General features: G+C 35.8%; 1 protein-coding gene across 5 annotated transcripts in view; it reads left to right on the top strand.

Moving 5' to 3' along the window:
- Positions 1-23,653, top strand: part of DMXL2 (Dmx like 2) — a 147,855-nt gene that overhangs the window by 36,154 nt on the left and 88,048 nt on the right. For all 5 annotated transcript variants that reach the window (XM_032417893.1, XM_032417892.1, XM_032417895.1 and 2 more), the window contains exons 3-6: positions 342-413; positions 3,014-3,092; positions 4,042-4,177; positions 4,823-4,889. In XM_032417893.1, coding sequence (XP_032273784.1) covers positions 342-413; positions 3,014-3,092; positions 4,042-4,177; positions 4,823-4,889 — 354 coding nt within the window. The remainder of the gene's footprint in view (positions 1-341; positions 414-3,013; positions 3,093-4,041; positions 4,178-4,822; positions 4,890-23,653) is intronic.

Raw genomic sequence — 23,653 nt, 5'->3', positions numbered from 1 at the left:
AGCGCTAGCGTGTGCATGAGTGGGGGGGGGAGGGGCAGAGACAAAGGGAGAAGCAGGCTCCCTGCTGAGCAGAGAGCCCGATGTGGGGGCTCAATCCCAGGACCCTGGGACCATGACCTGAGTCGAAGGCAGGCAGACGCTTAACCGACTGAGCCACCCAAGCGCCCCCAGAGAAGAGATTCTTAAGTCCGGTACTTTTTCAGTTATATTTATGGAATGGAATAATCATAAATACTGTATTGGGATTGTATTATGTGTAATTAGCTTATACATTATTGTGAAAAGGATGTTGTCTTTATTTTCTTTCCCTAAATGTTAATGCTTTGTTCATTTCTTTTTAGATTGCAGCTTCATATGGTAATGCTGTTTGTATTTTTGAGCCCTTGGGCATAAATTCTCATAAGAGAAATTGTGTAAGTATTAAATGGTAGTAGAAATTTTTTAGAGTTTTAAGTTTAGAATCCAGTCTATAGCAGTGAAGAGCTCCTTAGGAGCTGGTGCTGAAGGTGGTCTGGAACATCCATGTGAAGTCGGTCTGGTGCTTTATGGTAAGATCTTTTACATCCACTAGGAATATACTTAGACATTTTAGAAGCCTAGTTTTCTACAATATTGCTAATTGAGATTTACCTTGTTAGTTGTGATCTACCTTAGTTGAGTTGAACTACTAGCATTTCTTGTCTAGATTACCGGAGTAGTGTCTGATATGTTTTATGTCCCTCTCCCCCTTCTCTGTTCTCAACAGCAGGTCATGACACACTTCTCTGATTAAAACTCCATATTTCTCATAGACTCAAAGCCAAAAAGCCTTAAAATAGACTGTACCCTTTCTTCCCTCCAGTACCCCCTTACCACCTCTCAGAGCTCAACTCCTACTATTTTTGTCCTCTCTGATGTCACTCCAGCCACACTGGCATTTTTACTGCTCTTTGACCAGTTATTTTCCGTCTTAGGGTCTTTGCATTGTTTTTTCTCTTGTCTGGAATATTTTTCTTTCTCTAGATAGCTTTAGGGCCAGCTCCTGCAGATCCTATAAATCTTTGCTCAATAGTACCTTCTCAATGGGGGTCCACCCATTTTAAAAATTGCCATTTGCTTCTACCACCTTTATTTTAACCCCCAGCCTCCTATTTTTAACCTTTTTCCATAGTGCCTATCTTGTTTATTTGTTATTTACTGTTGAGAGTGTAAGCTCCATGAAAGTATGTATGGAGCTTTGTTTCTTTTGTTCACTGATGCATCTGAAGTACTTAGAACAGGATCTGAAGCATAACAGATGCTTCTAAATTTTTGTTAATGGGGTTAGGAACTTAGGTAGAGTCACTTATCAGCTAAGTGATCTAACATATCACATTGAGAACTAATCAAATTCATTCTGGGTGCTATATTTTATTTTACTTTATATTCAGAAAACCTTATATCGTTAGGATCGTTAACCCTTTTATAAAGTACTATGTTCATTAAGACTCCGTTATCACTCACAAATAGTCAAAACTGCCAGTGTGAAATCTGAATGCCAAGAGTATATATTTACCAGGAATTTTTAGAAAGTGTATTCTTAAATGCATTAAAAAAGTAGATTTGATACATTTCATTCAATCTATGTATTTTATTATTTCTTTTCATATTTCAAAAAAAGTACAAATTAAAATATGATAGTATTAGGAAGTGGATATCAAATTTGAGAATGCTTGAGAGTCACCTATGGTACATATTAAAATTCAGATTCCAGGCCTCATCCTCAAAATTTCGTCTATGGAGTTGGCCTACATATTGCATTGTGAGAAATACTAAAGGAAAGAATATCAGGGATGCCTGTGGTTTAGGGATGATTTGATTATTACTCTAAAATAGATCTTTTGAGAAGTACTTAAAATGCTATTTTGACTTTTGTTTGGTCAGCAGTGGTAGGGTTTAAAAAAACATTATATTTAAAAATTTAAAATTATTTTTGGATAATGAAATTCAGGTTTTGCAGTTATTTTAAAATTCTGCTTCTTGATAGTCATATTATCTTGAATGAAGCATTTAAGTATTCAGAAAATATAAAGAGAGAGGGAATTTTTGTGTATTAAACTATTATTATGTGCCAAGCAATTAATGTATAACTTGCCTAAGGTGACATGGCTTTACATTGCACTATACTTTCACAAAAGGACATTTTATATTTATGTGCTACAAAGAAATATCTAAACTTTTTTTCAGTTACTCTATTTCATGGCACAGGCCTTTGACTTTTATACTTTAAATCTTCTTTCTACCTTTTAGTATGAAAATGGTAAGAAAAAAAGATGGAAATTATTCAAATGAATACAACATACATAATATGGGTTTATGGACTGTATATATTGTATAGTTCAAATTTGCTGACTTTGGGAGATATTTCTAGTTTATTTTAGACATTGAGTCTGTAGGATTATGGTAATTTGCACTTCTTTCTAATGTGCATTCATTTTGTTTTCACAAACATTTATTGAGTGTCTGCGTATGTTCCAGCCATTACAGCACTCAGGACATAAAGCTTATTATGGCATAATTACTTCCATGAAGAGTGGGAGTTTAATAGGAGAGTCAGATGTATGAATGAGTAATACTCCAGTGTGACCACTGTTAGAATGGTAGAATGTAAAGAGTGCTCTGAGTGCTGCCAGGGTGTCAGAAGAGGTCCCTCTGCAGAGGGGATGATGTAGCTGGGTCTTGATGGAAGCATAGCAGTTTGCAGGTGGAGTGAGAGAAACAGCATATCCGAAGTATGAGAATGTGTTTATAGACGTGGAAGGAAGCCTGAGACAATATGCTTTGTTTGGGCATGGCAAGTGGCTTGATATGGTAGAATAAATAATAAGTGGAACTATCAGAAGTTATTTTAGAAACAATATTTTGAAAATAATAGTGAAACATTTACATCTTTGTTTTAGATCATAAGGTCTTAAGTCAAAGAAAATGATAAAATGGTAGTATTTATGGATATTACTTTAAAAACCTGTTTTTCTTTTTTCTTTCTATGTTTCAGCAACTCAAGTGTCAGTGGCTTAAAACTGGGCAGTTTTTTTTGAGCTCTGTGACTTACAATTTAGCCTGGGACCCTCAAGGTATTTAGTGATTATATTTAGAAATTATGAAGAGTAAATATTGGTTTTAAATGTATGATTACAATGTGATATAGTCTCTCATAGTAAGAAAGTGATCAGTAGTGTATTTTCTTTTTGCTAGTGGATGAGTGTGTATTTTTTTTCTTGGCATACACTGCTTTGTACAGTGCTTAATTTACTATTACTTCTGTGCTTTCCCCCGCGCCCTGCCTTTGAATATCTTATTCCAAGAAACAGTGATGATTTGTTTCCTTAGTTAACATGTGCTGTCCTTTACTGTTATTGTATTTAGTAAGAAATAAAATCAGAAATAGGGCTAAAAAACCCCCCTATCTTGTTTTATTATTTGTGTTTTAGGAAATTACTGTCTTTAAATTTGAAAGATTAGAAGCCTCTAATGAGAATAGCTGTTGCCTCTTTTTACATTCATGATTAATGAAGGTAATTTCTATATTCCATGTAGAGAAACAAATTGCATTAATCCATTAATCTTTAGTTAAGTGTTATATCCTGAGAACATTCTATGTTTATGTATCAGAGCTTTTTGGGTTTGTTTTGTTATTGTACTTTTGCTTTTCTTTTCTTTCCCTCCCTCCCTTCCTTCCTTCCTTCCTTCCTTCCTTCCTTCCTTCCTTCCTTCCTTCTCTTCCTTCTCTTCCTTCTCTTCCTTCTCTTCCTTCTCTTCCTTTTCTTCCTTTTCACCTGATACAAAATAGCTCTTTAGCTCTTTGCTAGTAAGCTTTTCTTTTTTGTTCTCAAGTCTCTCCTGAGAACTACTCTCTCGGGTAGTAGATTCTTGGATTTGAAATGGATGTGCCCCAAGTATTTTTCATAGACAGTATTGCTTATTTTTCACAGAATAGTTTATAGACCTAAATACAAGCCTACATATGCATTTCTTTCTCTAGATAATTCTTGCTTATTCATCAGAACTTTCTTTAAATTTCAGATAACAGATTGTTGACAGCAACTGATTCTATTCAGTTGTGGGCTCCTCCAGGAGATGACATTCTGGAAGAGGAGGAAGAAATTGATAATAAAATTCCTCCAGTTTTAAATGATTGGAAGTGCATCTGGCAGTGCAAGTTCGTATCTATGTTGTTCTGTTCATTAATTAAAAAAAAAAGCTTCCTAAAATATATTCCCTTTCACAGTGATCTCTATTTTTTGACAGTACCATTACATTTAGAAGCTTAGAAAGTGGACCTTTTCTAACCAAAACCCATTATAATATTATCCTTCAGTCTTTGTTGCAGTTGATTGTTTAAAAAAAGCAAAAATATTTTCATAGTTATAACTTCAGAACTTGGGTAGATAAGGTTGACACATGGGAATTACTCATTAATGGATGAGATATGGATGGGGATGGGGAAGGGGATGAAAGTTACCAGTAACTCTTAAGTGGAAGAATGGCTGTACCACTGACAGTATGGATTATGTGAAGGGGACCAATTAGCCAGGGAGGATGGTGAGCTCAGTTTTTAACATGTTATATTGAAGATGTTGATGGGACATATAGGTGAAGCTATCTTTTATGCATGTTGATTGCATTCTTCTTTGGATCCCCAAAATGAACTTCAGATTAGCTTTATTAATTAATTTGTATTTTTGGGGAGGTGAGATTTTTTGTTTTTAGAAAACACTCTTGTTAAGAAAATCTTATTCTGACCATTTATATATACAGTGTTCCAGATTTTAAAAATGCTGACTGTTTAACTTTGTTTTTTCAGAACCTCAGTATCTGTACATTTGATGGAATGGTCCCCTGATGGTGAATATTTTGCTACTGCTGGAAAGGTAAAGAACCAAATAAAACATAAAAGAAACAAAACAATTAAAAATGTTCCTTTTTCATTCCCATTTTCTGTTTTTTCATCTGTAAAATTGGGATAATCCTACTCTGCAAAGCTGGTCAGAGGAATAGTGATAGTTATTTGTGAAAGATCTGGTATGTTCCCTATAGGTAGCAGGCACTTGGGAAAATAAAAGACTGCTGCTGCTGTTGTTATTATTTTTATTATTTGACCTTTCTTTAAAACTTACATTTTTTAAAAAATTAACTTTTATGTTTAAAGAGTAGTATATGTAAGTTAATTTAAAAAGCGAAATAGTACTACTAGATTCACAATGCAAAGAAGCACTCCATTTTTTTTTTTAATTTTTTAAAAAGATTTTATTTATTTATTTGACAGAGAGAGAGACAACGAGAGAGGGAACACAAGCAGGGGGAGTGGGAGAGGGAGAAGCAGGCTTCCCGCGGAGCAGGAAGCCCGATGTGGGGCTCGATGTGGGGCTCGATCCCAAGACCCTGGGATCATCACCTGAGCCGAAGGCAGACGCTTAACGACTGAGCCACCCAGGCATCCCAGAAGCACTCCTTCACCCTGTTCTTAATTCCTGTGTCCTGGAGACATTTATTCATCAAATTGTGTATTTTGGTATTTCCTTTCATGTTCCAAAATAACTTGCTTATGCTCCCATTTCTTAACTTGTTTTCCTTTTACAGTTTTATGTATCCTCTCTTGCCTTCCTGCTATGGAAGCTGAGACTTGAATCCTCTAGCTGCTGTCCCCATCTCCACTTTTGCCATATACACACATTCACTTTCCTTCCTCCTATCTTCCTGCTGTAGATAGCTCACAATATTTGGGTAAATGTTCACATTATTAAGATTGTGTAAAATACTCTTCACAGAATAATTACTTTGGAGTTACCAGTTACTTTGTTTTATTCTTTGCTTCATTTTCTATATACCTAATTCATCTGAAAACCTCTGGCCGTCTTTGGATCTCCGCTGGGTGGTGCAATCCCACCTAGGAGGTGTCCTGAAAAGGTGTGTTCTATTTGCCCCACTCTGGCTTAGTTGCTCTCCAAGCCTAAAATAGGAGAGCTACCATTTTTGAATTTTCTTTTACCAACCTCACGAGCTTCTCTTTACCCTGTTTCTTAGCATCATTTATCTTCTTTCCTTGCTCTGATGGAGATACCCTCTAAGTAGGTTCCTGAGAAGGGTGAATGGGCAAAAAAATTTTTAAGGCATTGCAAAGCCTAAACAATTATTCTTCTTTTATGTTTGATTTGGGTGGGCATAGAATTGGGTTGAAACTTTTCTCTGAGAATTTTTTATGTCCTGGCTCTGTTGCCATCTAGCTACCAGTATTGCTATTTGAGAGGTACAGTGCCATTAGGACTGCACTTCCCCCATCTCCAGCTTGTAGAGGTTTTAAAAATCTTCCCCTTATCCCTGGTGTTCTGAAATTTCAAGATGATGTCGTGGTATGGGTCAGTCATGTATAAATACTTTAGTGTATACCTCTAAGGGAAAAAGACTTTTATGTTCAGGCAGTTTGCTGGGCTTGTTTAATCTGAAAACTCATGTCTTTTCGTTCAGGAGATTATTTTGTATTACTTCTTCTGTGTTATTTCCTTCCCTTCACGTTCTCTTTTTTCTCTTTCTGGATTTCCCCTTACTCAGATATGGATCGATTTTTACTGATCCTCTAATTTACCTTTTCTGTCCTCTTCCAGTTTTTCATTTCTTCATCTTTTTGTTTAAATTCTGGGGGGATTTTTCAGCTTTAACTTTCTTTTTTTATTATGTTTAGTTAGCCAGCATATAGTACATCATTAGTTCAGTGATTCATTAGTTGTGTATAACACCTAGTGCTCATCACCACATGTGCCCTCCTTAATACCCATCACCCGGCTTTCACTTTGAAATAATTTTTTCCTGCTATCATATTTTTAATTTTCAAGAATTTTTTTCTTATTCTATGAATATTCATTTTTAAGTTATAAAATCTTTCATAAGTATAAAGGAATATATTTGAAGTATACATATAACATATATGTAGTATAATAATACACATTTACCTACTACTGACTTGGGACAAAGAACATAAACTGGTGAGTTCCTTATCTTCCTCCTTGCATCTTCTCTTTCCCCTCCCACCCAGACAACCAGAATCCTGCATTTTATGTCTTATTTCATTTTTTTTTTTAGTTTCACATGTATAAATTCCCAAATAGTATAATGTTTAGTTTTGCATGGTTTTGAACTTATAAAAATTATACTATAAAGTTATTGAAATACAGCTTCAAGATGTTAATAAATTTGTGATAATTGCTATTATGTACTTCTTGGTTAATGCTTCAGTAACAAAAAATTACATTTAAAAATTACTAGGTAAAGTTTTAATTGTACTTAATTGTTGTATATGGAATTAAAACTTTTATATTACACTACAAGGCAAGAAGAGGTTTTCCAAGAACACCAGAATTCACCCTTTTTGACTTAATCTCTAGTTGTAAACCACTGAACTGTTTTGTGCTGAGTAATTAGTTGGCCCAGAGGCAGTTGCTCAACAGGTGACATTATCAACAGGAAGAATGCACAATATTGTAGACAGAAAGACTGCAGCCGTGTGCAGTTTGTTAGTGAACTAATAACTAACGATTTGAAAGTAGCAAGGTGTGTCAAAAACATCTTGAGATATTTACAGCAGCTGTCCTGTAATACTAAAACATCTGTGATTTCTCTTAAAGTCGTAGGTGCCACTAATACTATGGTTTGTTGCTTATATTCGTAACTGAAATTTAGCATTTCCTTCAGTTAGCAGTTATGAAAATAGAGAAGTAATTGTTTTTCACCACTCAAGTTCATGGTAACCCTGGGTCTTAGTTGGGGTTTCTTAAGAGGCAGATCCCGAGACAGGGATTCCAGTATAAGTAATTAATAGGGGGGATGATCACCAAGAAATACACTGGATTTGAGGCAGAGAAGCAAGGGTGCTTCATAAGGGGTACATTATCATGCAAGTGATGAACAAGCTCGGATGTCTGGGCAATTCTGGGAGCCAGTGTTCCTCACAACATCGTGTTCCTCACACATGTTCCTCATACACATTGGTTGTTGGTTGGGGGCTAGTTAGGGCAGGGCATTAATTCTCAGCACTCAAAAACAACTAGAAAACCTCAGGCAAAGATATGTAGATGCTGTCAGTTAGAACTGGCACACTAAAATGCGAAGGCATGAGTGGATACAGGATATATAAAAAATACATTTTCTATCTTGAATTCTATCCCTAGGCCCCTTGAGTTGGGGGCCTCAGGTAAAGAACCCGTGACCTAAAATCTGGACATTTGTTTTTGTCTTCCACATTTATTCATGTGGAATTCATGTGGAATAATTTTTGGATATGGTTTGAGGAAGAGGTCGTTTGATTTTTTTCTATATGGATATCCAGTTGTTCAGCACAATTTATTGAAGTCTCTTCTTTCTTCATTGCTCTGTATTACCACTTTTGTCATAGAATCCAATTTCCATATTTGTGTGGGTCTGTTTCTGGGTTATTTTCTCTCATTTTCTCTCACTGGCCTTTTCTTATACCAGCCACCTGTCTTAATCGGTATAGCTTTTAAATTGCCTTGATTATCTGGTAGAGCAAGTCCTCCCATCTTTAAGATTATCTTATCTATTCTTGGCCCTTTGTATTTTCAAATTAGTGATTCGGTAAGTAGTGGAATTACTGGATCATACGGTATTTCTGTTTTTAATTTTTCGAGGAACCTCATACTGTTTTCTACTGTGGCTATATCAGTTTTTGTTTCCACCACCAGTGCACGAGGGTTCCTTTTTCTCCACATCCTTGTCAGGCCCTTTGTATTTTCGTGTAAATTTTAGGATGAGCCTGATAAGTTATATTTATTTTTTTTATTTTTTTAAAGGTTTTATTTATTTTTGAGAGAGAGAGAGAGCATGAGCAGGGGGAGGGGCAAAGACCGAGGGAGAAGCAGACTCCCCACTGAACAGGGAGCCTGACATGGGACTGGATCCCAGGACCCTAAGCAGAAGGCAGAGACGCTTTATGGGACTGAGCCACCCAGGCGCCCCGAGCCTGATAAGTTTTAAAAAAACTAACAAAAATCTCTTGTGATTTTGATTGGTACTGCATTGACTCAATAGGTCAGTTTGGGGAGAATTGGCATCTTTACAATTGAGTTCCCATCATGAACACAACATAGGCCTTCATTTATTTTAAAACTTTTAATTTTTCTCAGTATTGTTTGATAATATTTTTTGTAGAGGCCCTAAGCATTTATTAGATTCATTTCTAGGTATTTGATGTTTTCAGTGTTGTTATAAATGGCATCATTATGTAAATTTCATTTCATAATTGTTAGTGGTAGATAGAAATGCAATTAATTTTTGTATATTGAGTTTAAACCTAGCAGTCTTACTATAGTCACTGATTCTAATAAACCCTCTGGAGATTCCTTTGGTTTTCTATGTGCATAACTATATTTTCTATGAATAATGAGAGTTTTATTTCATCTTTTCTAACTCTCAGTTGTTGTATATCTTTTTTTTTTATTACAGTATCTAGGACCTCTAGTATAATGTTGAATAAAAGAAGTGAGAGTAGATGTCTTTTTCTTGTTCCCAATTTCAAAAGGATACCTTTCACTTGTTACCTTTAATTATGATGTTTATTATAGTTGTTCTTTCTCAGAAAAAGGAGATTTCCTTATTTATAGTTGTTAGAGGTTTTTTTTTTTTTAAATCACAAATGATGTTGAGTCTTAGGAAATATTTTCCCTGAATCTACTGAGGTTATCACTTTTACTCTTTCAATAAGATGAAATAGATGGACTTATTTTCAAGTATTAAATAAACCTTGTGTTTCTGGAATAACCCCAACTTGATTATAATGTATTATACTTGCTGGGTTTGGTTTGCTAATATTTTGTTTAGGATTTGTGAGATCTGTGTGTTAGAGTGAGATTTGGCAAGTAATTTTTCCTTTTTTTGTAATGTCCTTGATACATTTTGATATAAGTGTCATGTTGGCCTCATAAAATGGACTGGAAAGTTCCCTTTTATCTACTCTTATGAAAGAGTTTATGCAAGATTGATGTAGTTTTTTTTTTTGAAGTGTAGGATGTTTAATTTTTTAATAAACTTACGTTAGAATAGTTTTAGATGTACAGAAAGATTATGAAGATAGTACAGAGAGTTTCCATATACCCCACACCCAATTTCCTCTATTCTTAACATATATTAGTATACATTTGTTACAAATAATGAACCAATATCAAAGATTGATGTATTTTTATTCTCAAATATTTGCTGGTGAAGCCATCTGGACCATGAGTTTTCTTTGTAGATTTAGGTTTTTAAATAGTTATAGGGCTATTTATATTTTATATTTCTTTTTTTATGTCAGTTTTGGTAAGTTATCTAGAATTTGCCAGTTTTATCTAAGTTTTCAAATTTACTGGCATAAAATTGTGCAGAACGTTTTATCTTTCTAACATCTGTAATACATGTATGATGATTTCATTTTCATTTTTGATATTTGTGCCTTCTGTTTTTCTTGATTCTTCTCACTAAGGGTTTATCAGTTTTGTAAGTCTTTTTGAAGAACTAACTTTTGGTTTTGTAGACCTATGTATTATATGTTTGTTTTTCTGTTTTATTTCTGTTCAGTTATTCTTCTGTTTTTTTTTTTTCAAACTTCTTTAGATGGATGTTCAGCCTTTTTTAATTTGTAGTATATACATTTAACACTGTAAATTTCCTTCTAAGCTTTGCTTTATCTCACAAGTTTTTTTTAATTCCCTAAGTTTTGACATGTATTATTTTCATAATTATTCTAAGCATACATTTTCCCAGTTTTTGTTGTGATTCGTTCTTTGATCCATGAGTTTTCCAGACAGTGGGTTAGAGTTGAGTTCAGTTATGTTGGGGGTGAGGGTAGATGGTATAGGAGTACTTTACTGGTGGTGACAACTTTTATTTTTCATTGTTAAGTAAAACTTGCAAGTAGTTTGTGATGAGGATAATTACTACTACTACGACAGCGGCTGCTAATGATTGAGTGTTATGTACGAGATCCTGTGCCTCCACAAAGCCTGTGGGACAGGCACTACTCTCCTTGATCTATAGAAGAGGAAACTGCAGCTTGAGAACTTCCTGGAGAAGTTAGAACTAGTGAAAAGGCAGACCTGGGGTTTTAGCCTGGGTGTATTGGGTAGCAAGGCCATACCAGCTCACTTTGTATTTCACTGAGAAAATGTTTATTACAAGTGTTTGTGGGGATTCTTTGAGACCTCGGTTGAGAGCGCCACCTTTTAGCTTCTGCCAAGTACCTGGGGGGCAAACCGAACTCAAACTAAATTCTCAACTTGGAAGTTGCTGTGCCATGCGGGTAGTGTGAGTTTGGGCCTCAGGGGGCCTGCCTTGTTGTAAATGCCCAGGGGAATCTTCCTCCTCCACTCAGAGTCTAGGTGTAGGTAGACCCTTCCTTACCATATCCCTTTTCAGAGGTTTCTTTCCTCCCTCAATTTCATCTTTTCACTTGGGGATATTCCTTAGTGGTTTTCTTGGGGTTTGCAGCTGCCTCTGATGTGACTTCTTACCTTGCATGGACTCTATGCATTGTCTTTGGGTAGGCGTTTAAAACCGTAGCTCTGTGCCATTGGGTATTGGCAGATTCCCTTGTGACGGTCCAGTTGCCTGCTTCAGCATTTGTTTACTGTGGGTTCTTGCCTGAGAAAATAGATGCAGTCAGAAGAGAACTTTGGTAAGCTCCTACCATCTACCTGTATCTGTTCGCTTCCTGACATCTGGGCCTATATGTCCTGCCTTCCTTTGTGCTGCCATGGGTGAACTGTCTGTGCCTTTTTTTTTTTTTTTTTTTTTTTAAGAGAGCGAGAGAGAGCATGCGAGCGGGGGCAGGGGGGGGGGCAGAGGGAGAGAGAGAATCTTAAGCAAGCTCCATGCCCAGCGTGGAGCCTGATGCAGGGCTCCATCTCACGACCCTGAGATCATGACCTGATGCTCAACCAGCTGAGCCCCCCAGGTGCCCCACTGTCTGTGCTTTTGTCCAAGGCCATTTCTTTCACTTGTTCGCTAGCTCCCATCTGTTCCTGCTTACTCAGAGGCATCACTATTGCAGTTGTCTCCTCTCTTCTCCATGAGTTTCCCTTCTCCCCTGGGTCACCACATTGGCATATGTTACGGACTGAACAGGGCCCTCCAACCCCCATTCATATGTTGAAGCCCTAACCCCCGATGTGATGGTATTTGGATATGGAGCTTTGGGAAGGTACTTGAGCTTAAATCAGGTGTCATGAGCATGGCCCTCATATAGGAATAGTGAGTACTTATATAAGAAGAGACACCGGAGAGCTTGCTCTCTTTCTTCGATGCGAAGACACAGCAAGAAGGTAGTCATCTGCAAGCCAGGAACAGAGCTCTTACCAATCTGACCATTCTGGCAACCTCATCTCAGCCTCCAGGCTTCAGAATTGGGAGAAAACACATTTGTTTAAGCCACCCAGTCTGTGGTATTTTGTTATGGCAGCCCGAGCTCACTAATACAGTGTAGCATGCCAAACATGCTATAATCTTGCCCATTCCCATTCTGAAACAAACAGCCACGATAACCAAAAATCCTCTCTCCACCTTCTGTCAGGTCACATTTCCTTGTCCTCCTCATGGCACCTTCAAAGAGTTGCTTAGAGTTGCTTTCTCCCAGTTTTTCTCCTCATTTTCTGTTCTGCATGCTCACTACCACTCTTCTGAAAGTGTAATTCACGAGTTCCTGTTACTGAATCTTGTGGTTAGTTCTTACTTATCCCAATGGCATGATTTAACACAGTTGATTGCTTCCTCCCCCTCGAACACTTTCTTCAGTTTACTTCCAGGAACGGGTCACTCTTGATTTGCTTTTTAACTCTTTGGCTGCCTCTCATTAGTTTGCTGATACCACCTTTACTCCCCGACTTTTAAATGTTGGAGTTCCCCAGGGCTTATTTCTTAGACTTCTCCTCTGACCATACTCACTCCTTTGGCCATGTCATCTTATCTCATGGGTTCAAGTGCGTTCAGTTGTATCTTTTGCTTGTAGCTTTCCTCTGAGCTCCAGGCTGATTGTTTATATATATATACATACATACATATATACACACACACGTACATAAAACCAATACATGTCTTCAAGTAAACATGTCTAAAATGGAACTCCTGATCTCTCTCCCCTGCCCCTACTCCCCTGATGGCTCTACCTTCAGAATACATCCACAGTCTGCTCACTTCTGTGCCACCCCCATGGTTATAATCTATTTGAAGCCTCCATCACTTATTACTCATATTACTGTATTAAATTCTTAATTGGTTCTCCCAGCTTGGCTGTGCTCCTGCTGTGCAGTGTATTTTCAAACCAGTGGCTAGAGTGATCTTTGCAAAATGTACGTCAGATAACGTCACTCGTCTGTTCAAAACTGTCAGAAAATTTCCCATTTCATTCATTACAAACCTGAGTCTTTATGATGGTTTTCCAGGCCTGCCCCATGCTTACTACATCTCCCATCACTTCTTTGACCTTATCTCCTGTTACTCTCCTCCTTGGAAACCTGACTTCAGCCACATACCCATTGTGATTTTTTTCTAAAAATAGCTTTTGCACTTGTTTCCCCCCCACCCAGAAAACTCATCCCCCCAGAGACCTGCATGGCTTTTCCCTTTACTGTCTTCAATGTCACCTTCTCAGTGCATCCCACCTCCCACTATACTTTTGATTCCCTTTTCCTCTCTTAATTTTGCTCCTAGCACTTATCACTAGGAGTCTGTACTACTTTTCTGTTATTGCATTAACAAATGACCACAGACAGCTGCTTAAAACCACACATTTACTATCTCAGCTTCTGCGGGTCGGTTGTCTGGGTGTGGCTTGGATAAGTGCTCTGGTCTGAGACTCTAAAGGCTGTAGTAAAGGCACCGGCTGGACTGAATTCTCACCCGGAGACTTGAGTAAGGCAGAATCCTTTCTCAAGCTCACTCAGGGTGTTGGCAGAATTTATTTCTTTGTAGGTGTATGGCTGAAGGCTTGGCCTTTTCCTGACTCTTGGTTGGAGGCCTCCTTCAGGCCCTAGAGGCTGCTAATAGTTCCTTGCCATTTGGGCTTTCTCTCTCTCTCCCTTTTCCCCACTTTCTCCTCCTCTTTCTCCCCTCTGCTTCTCCTTCCTCCTCTTATTCTCCCTCATAGATAATAGAGCTATCTAAACAATTTGGCAGGGTAGATAGTAAGGAACATAATGGGGGAAAATAATGATAAATAAATTGGAAGAAAATAGATTTTAAAAACACTGAAAAACTTGATAAGCCAATTAAATCACCTACAAATTAATAAAACCCTAATATTTAATATTTCTGGGTAGAATGTAGAGATGCAAGAAGAATTTCCCATAATGTCTGAAAAGCATGGTTAATAAAAGGAAAACTTAACCAGAATCACAGGAAAAATTGTTTAAAAAAGAACATAATTCTTGCCTTTTATCTCTAAAACTCTAGGCAGTCACTTTTAAAGCTTTGATCTTTAAAAACTAGCATCCCACTGCTCCTAAAACTTGACCATGAAAAAAACCTGCCATACCCACAGATTTGTTCTTTTTGTTACTCATGTTTCTTAGGGTTACCATATACTCACAGATGATTAGTAAGGTTAGTCATTCCTTTGATTTAATGAATCTGTCATAGGTGAGGCTGTGATGATTTAATATAGGACCAGTTCAGTGTGATCAGAGAGCTACTCTAGTTCATTCTGGAATGCAGCTGTAGCATATTCCCAGTTGGTCATTGCTGACATCAGCTTGATCAATGTTGTGCATGCTATGCTGCATTCAAAGCATGTTTTCCTCCTACCCTCTTTCAAATAAAATTAGTGGCACTATTGTATACAGTCAGGTCTTCCTTAAAACATGTATTTTGACATATATGTCGTCTGATGTACCTTTTATCATAGAAAATTTATCAAAGAAAATGCACTTCAGACCTCCAGTAGTTCATGCTTGCAAAGCATACAAGAACCTTCTCATAGTTGTAGTCACATCATGATAGACTGACTCTCTAATATTCGTGTATATTTGATATATGCATATATATATATATATAAAATTTGTCTTTCTCTATTTCATAGTGCATTTTTGAAAGACTAATTTGAAGTTTTACTTGAAATTAACAACCTTCACATTTAGCAAATATTTTTTTGAACACCACACGCCCTGAGCTGTTTTATGTGTTGGCAGTCTCGTGATGAAGAGGATAGACAAGGTTGCTGTGTGCATGCAACTTAACTTGTAGTGAGGAAAGACAAAAAAAATCATGTATTAATAAATGCTATCCAGAAAATTAAGACAGGATGATGTAGTAGTGTGACTTGGTGTCTGTTAGAGTAGATGATCTTTAGAGAATGCTTTTCTGGGGAAGTATCTTTAAACTGAGAACTGAATAATTGGAAGGGGTCAACTGTATGAAGTTCAGAAGAAAGGGTATTTTTGACCAATGGGACACCAAGTGTAAATGCTCTGGGATAGGAATTAGCAGGGCTTGTTAAAATACAGCAGAATGCTGGAGTGTAATAGCCAGATCAAATTTTGCAGTTTTGGTTAAGATATGAAATAGAGTAAGATAGGAGTTGCCTGGAGAGGTCAGAGTTAGGGATTCTAAGTTTGAATTCATTAGGCAAAAGATGGTGTTTAAAGTTATGGGCCTGGGTGAAATTAACTAGGGAGAAAATGTATGCTGGAGAAGGAATGGGGTTTAGGATGAAATCCCAGAACCCTCGAACATTAAATAAAGTGGAGGAAAAAATGGGGAGAAGCCACTGAGAAGGAATGGCCACTAAGATAGATGGAAAACAGGAGAATGTGACACTAGAGAAATCAGAAGGAAAAAAAAAATCAAGAAGGAGGCAACAGTTAATTATGTCAAATGACCTATAACATGGGAAAGACAGTTTAGATATGTATAGAAAGGATGGGCCTACCTGTATGTGCATAAATTAAAATATAAACTTAAACACTTTTAGAATCATAGGATTCTAGCCATCTCTGAGATCACAGAAAGAAGCTGAGGTCTTTAGGGGTAAAGTCCGTTTCTGTGCTCCTCCACTGCCTCTAAGCCAAGTTAGCGTCTCCTTGCCTCTGGAGCCTTATAGGCATCTGAAACCATCCTCTAATCCTATGTATTCCCAGCGGCCAGGGTCCCCCAAACCTATTACTTTCATAATGCTTTCATGATTCCTGTTGCTCCTAGGATGAAGACCACAGTCCTTACCATGGTAAGGATCTGCTGTAGGATATGGCTCTGTGTACCCCCAGCTTGTTCCCACCTTAACATCTATCACACTGATGCCTTTTTAGAGCCTTGAATATCATGCCAGACTCTTGATTTGTGTGCTCTCTAGGGAAGCATCCTTCTCTATTCTTTGCTTGGCCATCTTCTATGTATCTTTCAGCTCTCAGTTTAAATAACAATTTTTTTAAGGAAACCTTCCAGACAAGGTCAAACCTCCCAAGGAAATACTCTCATAGTATGCTTTTCGTTTGTAGCACTTATCATAATTATATTAAAACAATAATTTGTATCTTTATTTACTGTTGTCTTCTAGAATACAAGCTCTATGCAGTGAGGAAATATATTTTGTTGTCTCTCTCTCTCTTCCTTCCCCTATCCCAGCTATATCCCCAGCAGTTTATACAGTGCATGCCTGCATTCACTAAATGTTTATGTGAGTGAATCATGTGACCATTCTGTAGTATATAAGCAGTTAATAGCACATCATTATCCATTTGTATGTTACAGACTAATTTTAAGTCTGAAACAGTCTGAAATCCATTGAATTTGCTCAGAGTAACATTTAGCTCTTTAACAGATCTGTATCTGGACACGATCAAATGAAATATAATTTTTATAAAATATATATTAAAATGCATGTAATTGAATTGAATTAAGAATAGTACGTTAATACAAATTCCAAGATACCTACCCTTCTCTAAATGAGACAAATGAACTGTTAAAATCATTTATAAAAAGTATTGTTTGTTTTGTAGATTCTTCTCTTCTTGTAGTTGATTTCCTTTATATATATATATTTTTTATTGAAGTATTAACACACAGTGTTACATTAGTTTCAGGTATATAAGACAGTGATTCAGCAATTCTGTACATTACTCAGTGCTCATCACTCAATAAGTATACTCGTAATTTCCTTCACCTGTTACACTCATTTTCCCACCCACTTCCCCTCTGGCAACCACCAGTTTCTCTTCTATATTTAAGAGTCTTTTGTTTTGTTTTTCCTTTTTTTCTTTGTTTTGTTTCTTAAATTCCGAATATGAGTGAAATCATATGGTATATGTCTTTCTATGACTGACTTATTTCACTTAGCATTATACCCTCTAGGTCCATCTGTGTTCTTGCAAATGTCAAAATTTCACTCTTTTTTATGGTGAGTAATATTCCTGTGTGTGTGTGTGTGTGTGTGTGTGTGTGTGTACCACATCTTCTTTATCCATTCATCTATCGATGGACATTGAGGTTGCTTCTGTATCTTGGCAATTCTAAATAATGCTGCAAAAAATATAGGGGTGCATATATCTCTTTGAATTAGTGTTTTTCTTTTCTTTGGGTAAATGCCCACCAGTGGAATTACTGGATTATATGGTAATTTCATTTTTTATTTTTTGAGGAACCTGCATACTTTTCCAGAGTGGCTGTACCAATTTGCATTTCCACCAACAGTGCACAAGGGTTCCTTTTTCTCCACATCCTCACCAACAATTGTTATTTCTTGTGTTTTTTATTTTAGCCATTCTGACAGTGTAAAGTGATATCTCTTTGTGGTTTTCATATGCATTTCCTGATGATTAGTGATGGACCTTTTTTTCATGTGTCTCTTGGCCATCTGTATGTCTTTTTTGGAAAAATGCATATGGCACATCCTCTGCCCATTTTTTAATTGGATTATTTGTTTTTTTGTGTGTTGAGTTGTATAAGTTCTTTATATGTTTTGGATATTAACCCCTTATCATATCTGTCATTTGCATATATCATTCGATAGGTTGCCTTTTTTTGTTTGTTGATGGTTTCCTTCACTGTGCAAAAGCTTTTTATTTTGGCATAGTTCTAGTAGTTTAATTTTTGCTTTTGTTTCCCTTGCCTCACAAGACATATCTAGAAAATGTTTTTATGTTTGATGTTAAAGAAATTGCTGCCTCTGTTTTCTTCTAGGAATTTTATGGTTTCAGGTCTCACATTTAGGTCTTTAATCCATTTTGAGTTTATTTTTGTGTATGGTGCAAGAAGCAGTCTAGTTTTATTCTTTTGCATGTAGCTGTCCAGTTTTTCTAGCACTGTTTGTTGAAGAGATGGTCTTTTTTCCATTGTATATTCTTTCCTCCTTTGTCATAGATTAATTGGCCATATAAGCTTGGGTTTATTTCTGGACTCTTTATTCTGTTCCATTGATCTGTGTGTCTCTCTTTGTGCCAGTACCATACTGTTTTGATTGTAGTAATCAAATACCTTAGTAGTATATCTTGAAATCTGGGATTGCAATACCTCCATTTTTCTTCTTCTCTTTCAAGATTGCTTTGGTTATTCAGGGTCTTTTTGTGGTTCCATGCAAGTGTTAGGATTATATGTTCTAGTTGTGTGAATAATGTTGGTATTTTGATAGGGATTGCATTAAATCTGTAGATTGCTTTGGGTACTATGGACATTTTAACAACATTAATTCTTCCAATCCATGAGCATGAAATACCTTTCTATTTGTTTGTGTCACCTTCAGATTTTTTAAATCAGTGTTTTTTGTTTTTGTTTTTTTAAAGATTTTATTTATTTGTCAGAGGGAGAATACAAGCAGGGTGAGTGGCAGGCAGAGGGAGAAACAGGCTCCCCACTGAGCAAGGAGCCTGATGTGGGGCTCGATCCCAGGACCCTGGAATCATGACCTGAGCCAAAGGCAGACGCTTAACTGACTGAGCCACCCAGGTGTCCCTATCAGTGTTTTATAATTTTCAGAGTATAAGTACTTCACCTCCTTGGTTAAGTTTATTCCTATGTATTTTATTCTTTTTGGTACAATTGTAAATGGGATTATTTTCTTAATTTCTCTTTCTGCTACCTCATTAGTAGTGTATGGGAATGCAACAGGTTTCTTTATATTAATTTTGTATACTGTGATTTTACTGAATCCATTTCTCAGTTCTAGTAGTTTTTGATAGATTCTTTGGGGTTTTTTTTTTTTTTTTTAAAGATTTTATTTATTTATTTGACAGAGAGAGATACAGCGAGAGAGGGAACACAAGCAGGGGGAGTGGGAGAGGGAGAAGCAGGCCTCCCGCGGAGCAGGGGGCCCAATGCGGGGCTCGATCCCAGGACCCTGGGATCATGACCTGAGCCGAAGGCAGACGCTCAGTGACTGGGCCACCCAGGCACCCCATTTGGGGTTTTTCTTGTAGATAGTATCATGTCATCTGCAAGTAGTGAGAATTTTACTTCTTTCTTACCAATTTGGATACCTTTTATTTATTTTTCTTGTCTGATTGCTGTGGCTAGGATTTACAGTATTATGTTGAATAAAAGTGAGAGTGGACATCGTTGTCTTGTTCCCTATCTTAGAGGAAGATCTCTCAGTTTTTCACCATTGATGTTAGCTGTGGGTTTTTCATATACAGGCTTTATTTTGTTGAGGTATGTTCCCTCCAGACCTACTTTGTTGAGGTTTTTTATCATGAATGGATATTGTACTTTGTCAAATGCTTTTTGAGCATCTGTTGTAATTATCATATGGTTTTTATCCTTTCTCTTGTTAATGTGATGTATCACATTGATTGATTTGTGAATGTGAACCACCTTTGCATCCCTGGGATAAATCCCACTTGATTGGGGTGAATGACTTTTTTTTTTTTTGCATTTGTTTTTTATTTTATTATGTTATGTTAATCACCATACATTACATCATTAGTTTTTAATGTAGTGTTCCATGATTCATTGTTTGCATATAACACCCAGTGCTCCGTTTAATATGTGCCCTCTTTAATACCCATCACCAGGCTAACCCATCCCCCCACCCCCCTCCCCTCTAGAACCCTCAGTTTGTTTCTCAGAGTCCATAGTCTCTCATGGTTCGTCGGGGTGAATAATTTTTTAAATGTATTCTTGGATTTGGTTTGCTAATATTTTGTTGAGGATTTTTACATCTGTGTTCATCAGAGATATTGGCCTGTAGTTTTCTTTTTTTGTAGGGTCTTTATCTGGATTTGGTGTCAAGGTAATGCTGGCTTCATAAGAATGAATTTTCCTTCATCTTTTATTTTTTTGGAATAGTCCCTCATATAATCTTAATGTATCTGATTATCTCTCTTTGCTTACTCAGTGTGTTATATTTGCCTCAGCTCTGTGTCACAACTGGCTGAACTTTTAGGATGTATGGTCTTTTGACAGGGTCATGTGGTACATTAAAAACTACTACTGACCCATGTAAGATGATTAGTATTCATTGTTTGAACATTTACTGAATTTGAACTCTCATCTCCGATGAATCTAAAAGATGCTTTTGTACTTCAAACACAACTGAGTAATAAGACTAAAAGCACATCTTAAATGGGACATCTAGATTTTAAGCTCCTTGAAGGCAGTTCTGTTTGCATGTTCCATAATGCTCAATATCTTTTTTTTGAATTTTTATTACAGTAGCTTTAGCAATTGACTATTATTTTTTCCCCAAGTATTAGTCATATTTTCCTTGCATTAAATTCTTCAGTTCTTCTAAGAGCTAAGTGCTCTGTAATTCAAATGGAAAGATAAGAGTGCCTTACTGGTAAGGATACTTTGGAGGTTAATAAAATGCGTCACGGGCTTAAAAAGTTGATTTCCTCACATTTTTGAGAAGATACCACATCTAATTAAGATTTTCTTGAAAAAAGAACAGAAAATAACTTTGTAATGTTGGCAATCCCCCCCACCACAATCTGTTCTGCTTCTGTTAATAAAGCCAAGTTTGTCTGACTTGATGAAGCAGATGGTAACTGTGTGATCTACCACTAGAAGGCATTTTCCACCGCCTCTGCTACATATGACAGGATTTCAGTTCAGGTGTGTGGAACTCAAATTCAGTTACCTTCAGGATTTTTAATATTTCAGTTCATTGAGCACTTTTACTGGTAAGATCTATTTTTTATAAGTGTGGTAAATTAAATTTTCTTGGGCTTAATAGTATTTTAACTTTTTATCTGAGCTTTAAAGTCTTACTTGTTAAAGAGCCTTTTCCCCCGCACAAGGTGTACCTGATTACATCTTCAACTCGAGAATTGTTTTCTTCAGTTTGCTTGCAGTATTTATTTAAATTGTTTATAAAGTTTCTATCTGAACACTTTCTATAACGGTTATTTTGTAAAATTTGAAAACGATTTAAAATACTATTTTCTTGGGGTGCCTGCGTGGCTCAGTCGGTTAAGCATCTAACTCTTGGTTTCAGCTCAAGTCATCATCTCAGTGTCCTGAGATAAAGCCCTGCATTGGGCTCTGCACTGTGTGTGGAGTCTGCTTGAGATTCCTTGAGATTCTTTACCCCTTCCTTTCCCTCCCCCTCTCCTCCTCTCCCTGTTTGCATTCTCTCTCTCTAAAATAAAGAAATAAAATCTTAAAAAAATTTTAAAAATGCTGTTTTCTTCAGAAACATTTTTTTTTAAATAAAGGATTATGCTTTTGAGTAAAAATTGTTTTTTTTTAGGGCTTGGATAAGAATTTTTGAGGAGGGTGATTTGGGCAGGAAGGAAAGGAGAAGCCTACAGAATGTTGGTTCCAGAAGCTTTTCTTCCTCTTGAAAACACTTCTCTGTTCCTAGATTCAGTGTTTTGGTTATTTAAGGATTGGATTCTTGACCTTTTCCCTTCTTTAAAATGGAAATATCTTTACTTTTTAAACATGGTATGTATTTATTATAAAAAACATACACAAAAAAACCATGCAGAGAAAATGAAAATCCCCTGCCAAATAGTCCTACTTTCAATAAAAAAGGTCACTCTTTTCTGTTCAATATATATTCTTTCAGACTTTTGGATGTGTTTGTAAACCACACACATATGCACACATACTCAAATTAGATCATATTCTTTAAATTGTTTTTTTTTTCACTTAATATGTCATAGATTGCTGTGTCAATACACATGTATGTGTATTCTTTTTAAAGGTGACATAATTTTTCATTATATGAATGAATGTACTATATTTTAACTTAATTATTAGATAACTATTAATGAACATTAAGTGGTTCTCATTTTTCTATTGCTATTAAAAATGAACATCCTTGTACATAAATCTTGTCCTCTTTTTTCCTTTTTACAATTAACTTTATTGAAATATAATTAAAATAAAATGTATATTTAAAGCATATATCTTAATATACTCCTAATATATTTTATATAAATATATTCAATACAGTATATTAAATTAGCATATTAACTATATTAATATATTAATTATATAATAACTATATATTAAGTATATATAATACATAATCATATAGTTAATTATATTTTATATAATTATATAAAATATATTAATGTACAATTAACTATATTAATATAGCATACTAACTATATGAGTAGATTTTATATAAATATACTTAATATACTATATTAATAAATATATTAATACACTTGATATATTTTATATAAAATGTATATTTTAAGTTCAGTGAGTCTTGACAGATGTATAGACTTTCTCAAGATTGCTTTGGCTATTCAGAGTCTTTTGTGGTTCCATATAAATTTTAGGATTTTTTTTGTTCTAATTCAGTGAAAAATGCTATTGGTATTTTGATAAGGATTGCATTGACTCTAGATTGCTTTGAGTAGTGTAGACATTTTAACAGTATTCTTCCAATTCATGAACATGGTGTATCTTTCCATTTGTTTGTATCTTCTTTGATTTCTTTCATCAGGGTCTTATAATTTTCAGTGTGTACGTCTTTCACATTTTTGGTTAATTTATTCATAGGTATTTTATTCTTTTTGATGCATTTGTAAATGGAATTATTTTCTTAGTTTCTCTTTCTGCTATTTTGTTATTAGTGTATAGGAATGCAACAGATTCCTGTATATTGATTTTGTATTCTCCAACTTCACTGAATTCATTTATTCTCATAGTTTTTTGGTGGAGTCTTTAGGGTTTTTTATATGTAGTATATCATCTGCAAATAGTAACATTTTACTTCAAAATGCCTTTTCTTTCTTTTTCTTGTCTGATTGCCAAGGTTAGGACTTCCAGTACTATGCTGAGTAATAATGGTGAGAATGGGCATTTTTGTTTTGTTTCTGATCTTCGGGGAAAGCTTTTAGCTTTTTACCATTGAGTATGATGTTAACTGTAGGTTTGTCATATATGGCTTTTATAATGTTGAGGTATGTTCCTTCTATACCATTTTGTTTAGAGTTTTTATTAGGAATGGATATTTGTCAGATGCTTTCTCTCCATCTGTTGAGACGATCTTAGGAATTTTATCCTTCATTTTGTTAATGTAATGTATCATGTTGATTAATTTGCATAAATTGAACCATCCTTATATCCTTAGAGTAAATCCTACTTGATTTTGGTGAATGATCCTTTTAATTTGTTTTTAAATTGGTTTGCTAAGATTTTGCTGAGGATTTTTGCATCTATATTCATTAGGGTTATTGCTCTGTAATTTTTCCCCCCAGAGTTGTATAAC

Source organism: Phoca vitulina, unplaced genomic scaffold, assembly GCF_004348235.1.
Source record: "Phoca vitulina isolate PV1807 unplaced genomic scaffold, GSC_HSeal_1.0 scaffold20, whole genome shotgun sequence".
Classification (NCBI taxonomy): Eukaryota; Metazoa; Chordata; class Mammalia; order Carnivora; family Phocidae; genus Phoca; species Phoca vitulina.
The sequence above is the reverse complement of the archived record's forward strand: the minus strand, read 5'-3'. Positions and strand labels throughout refer to the sequence as shown.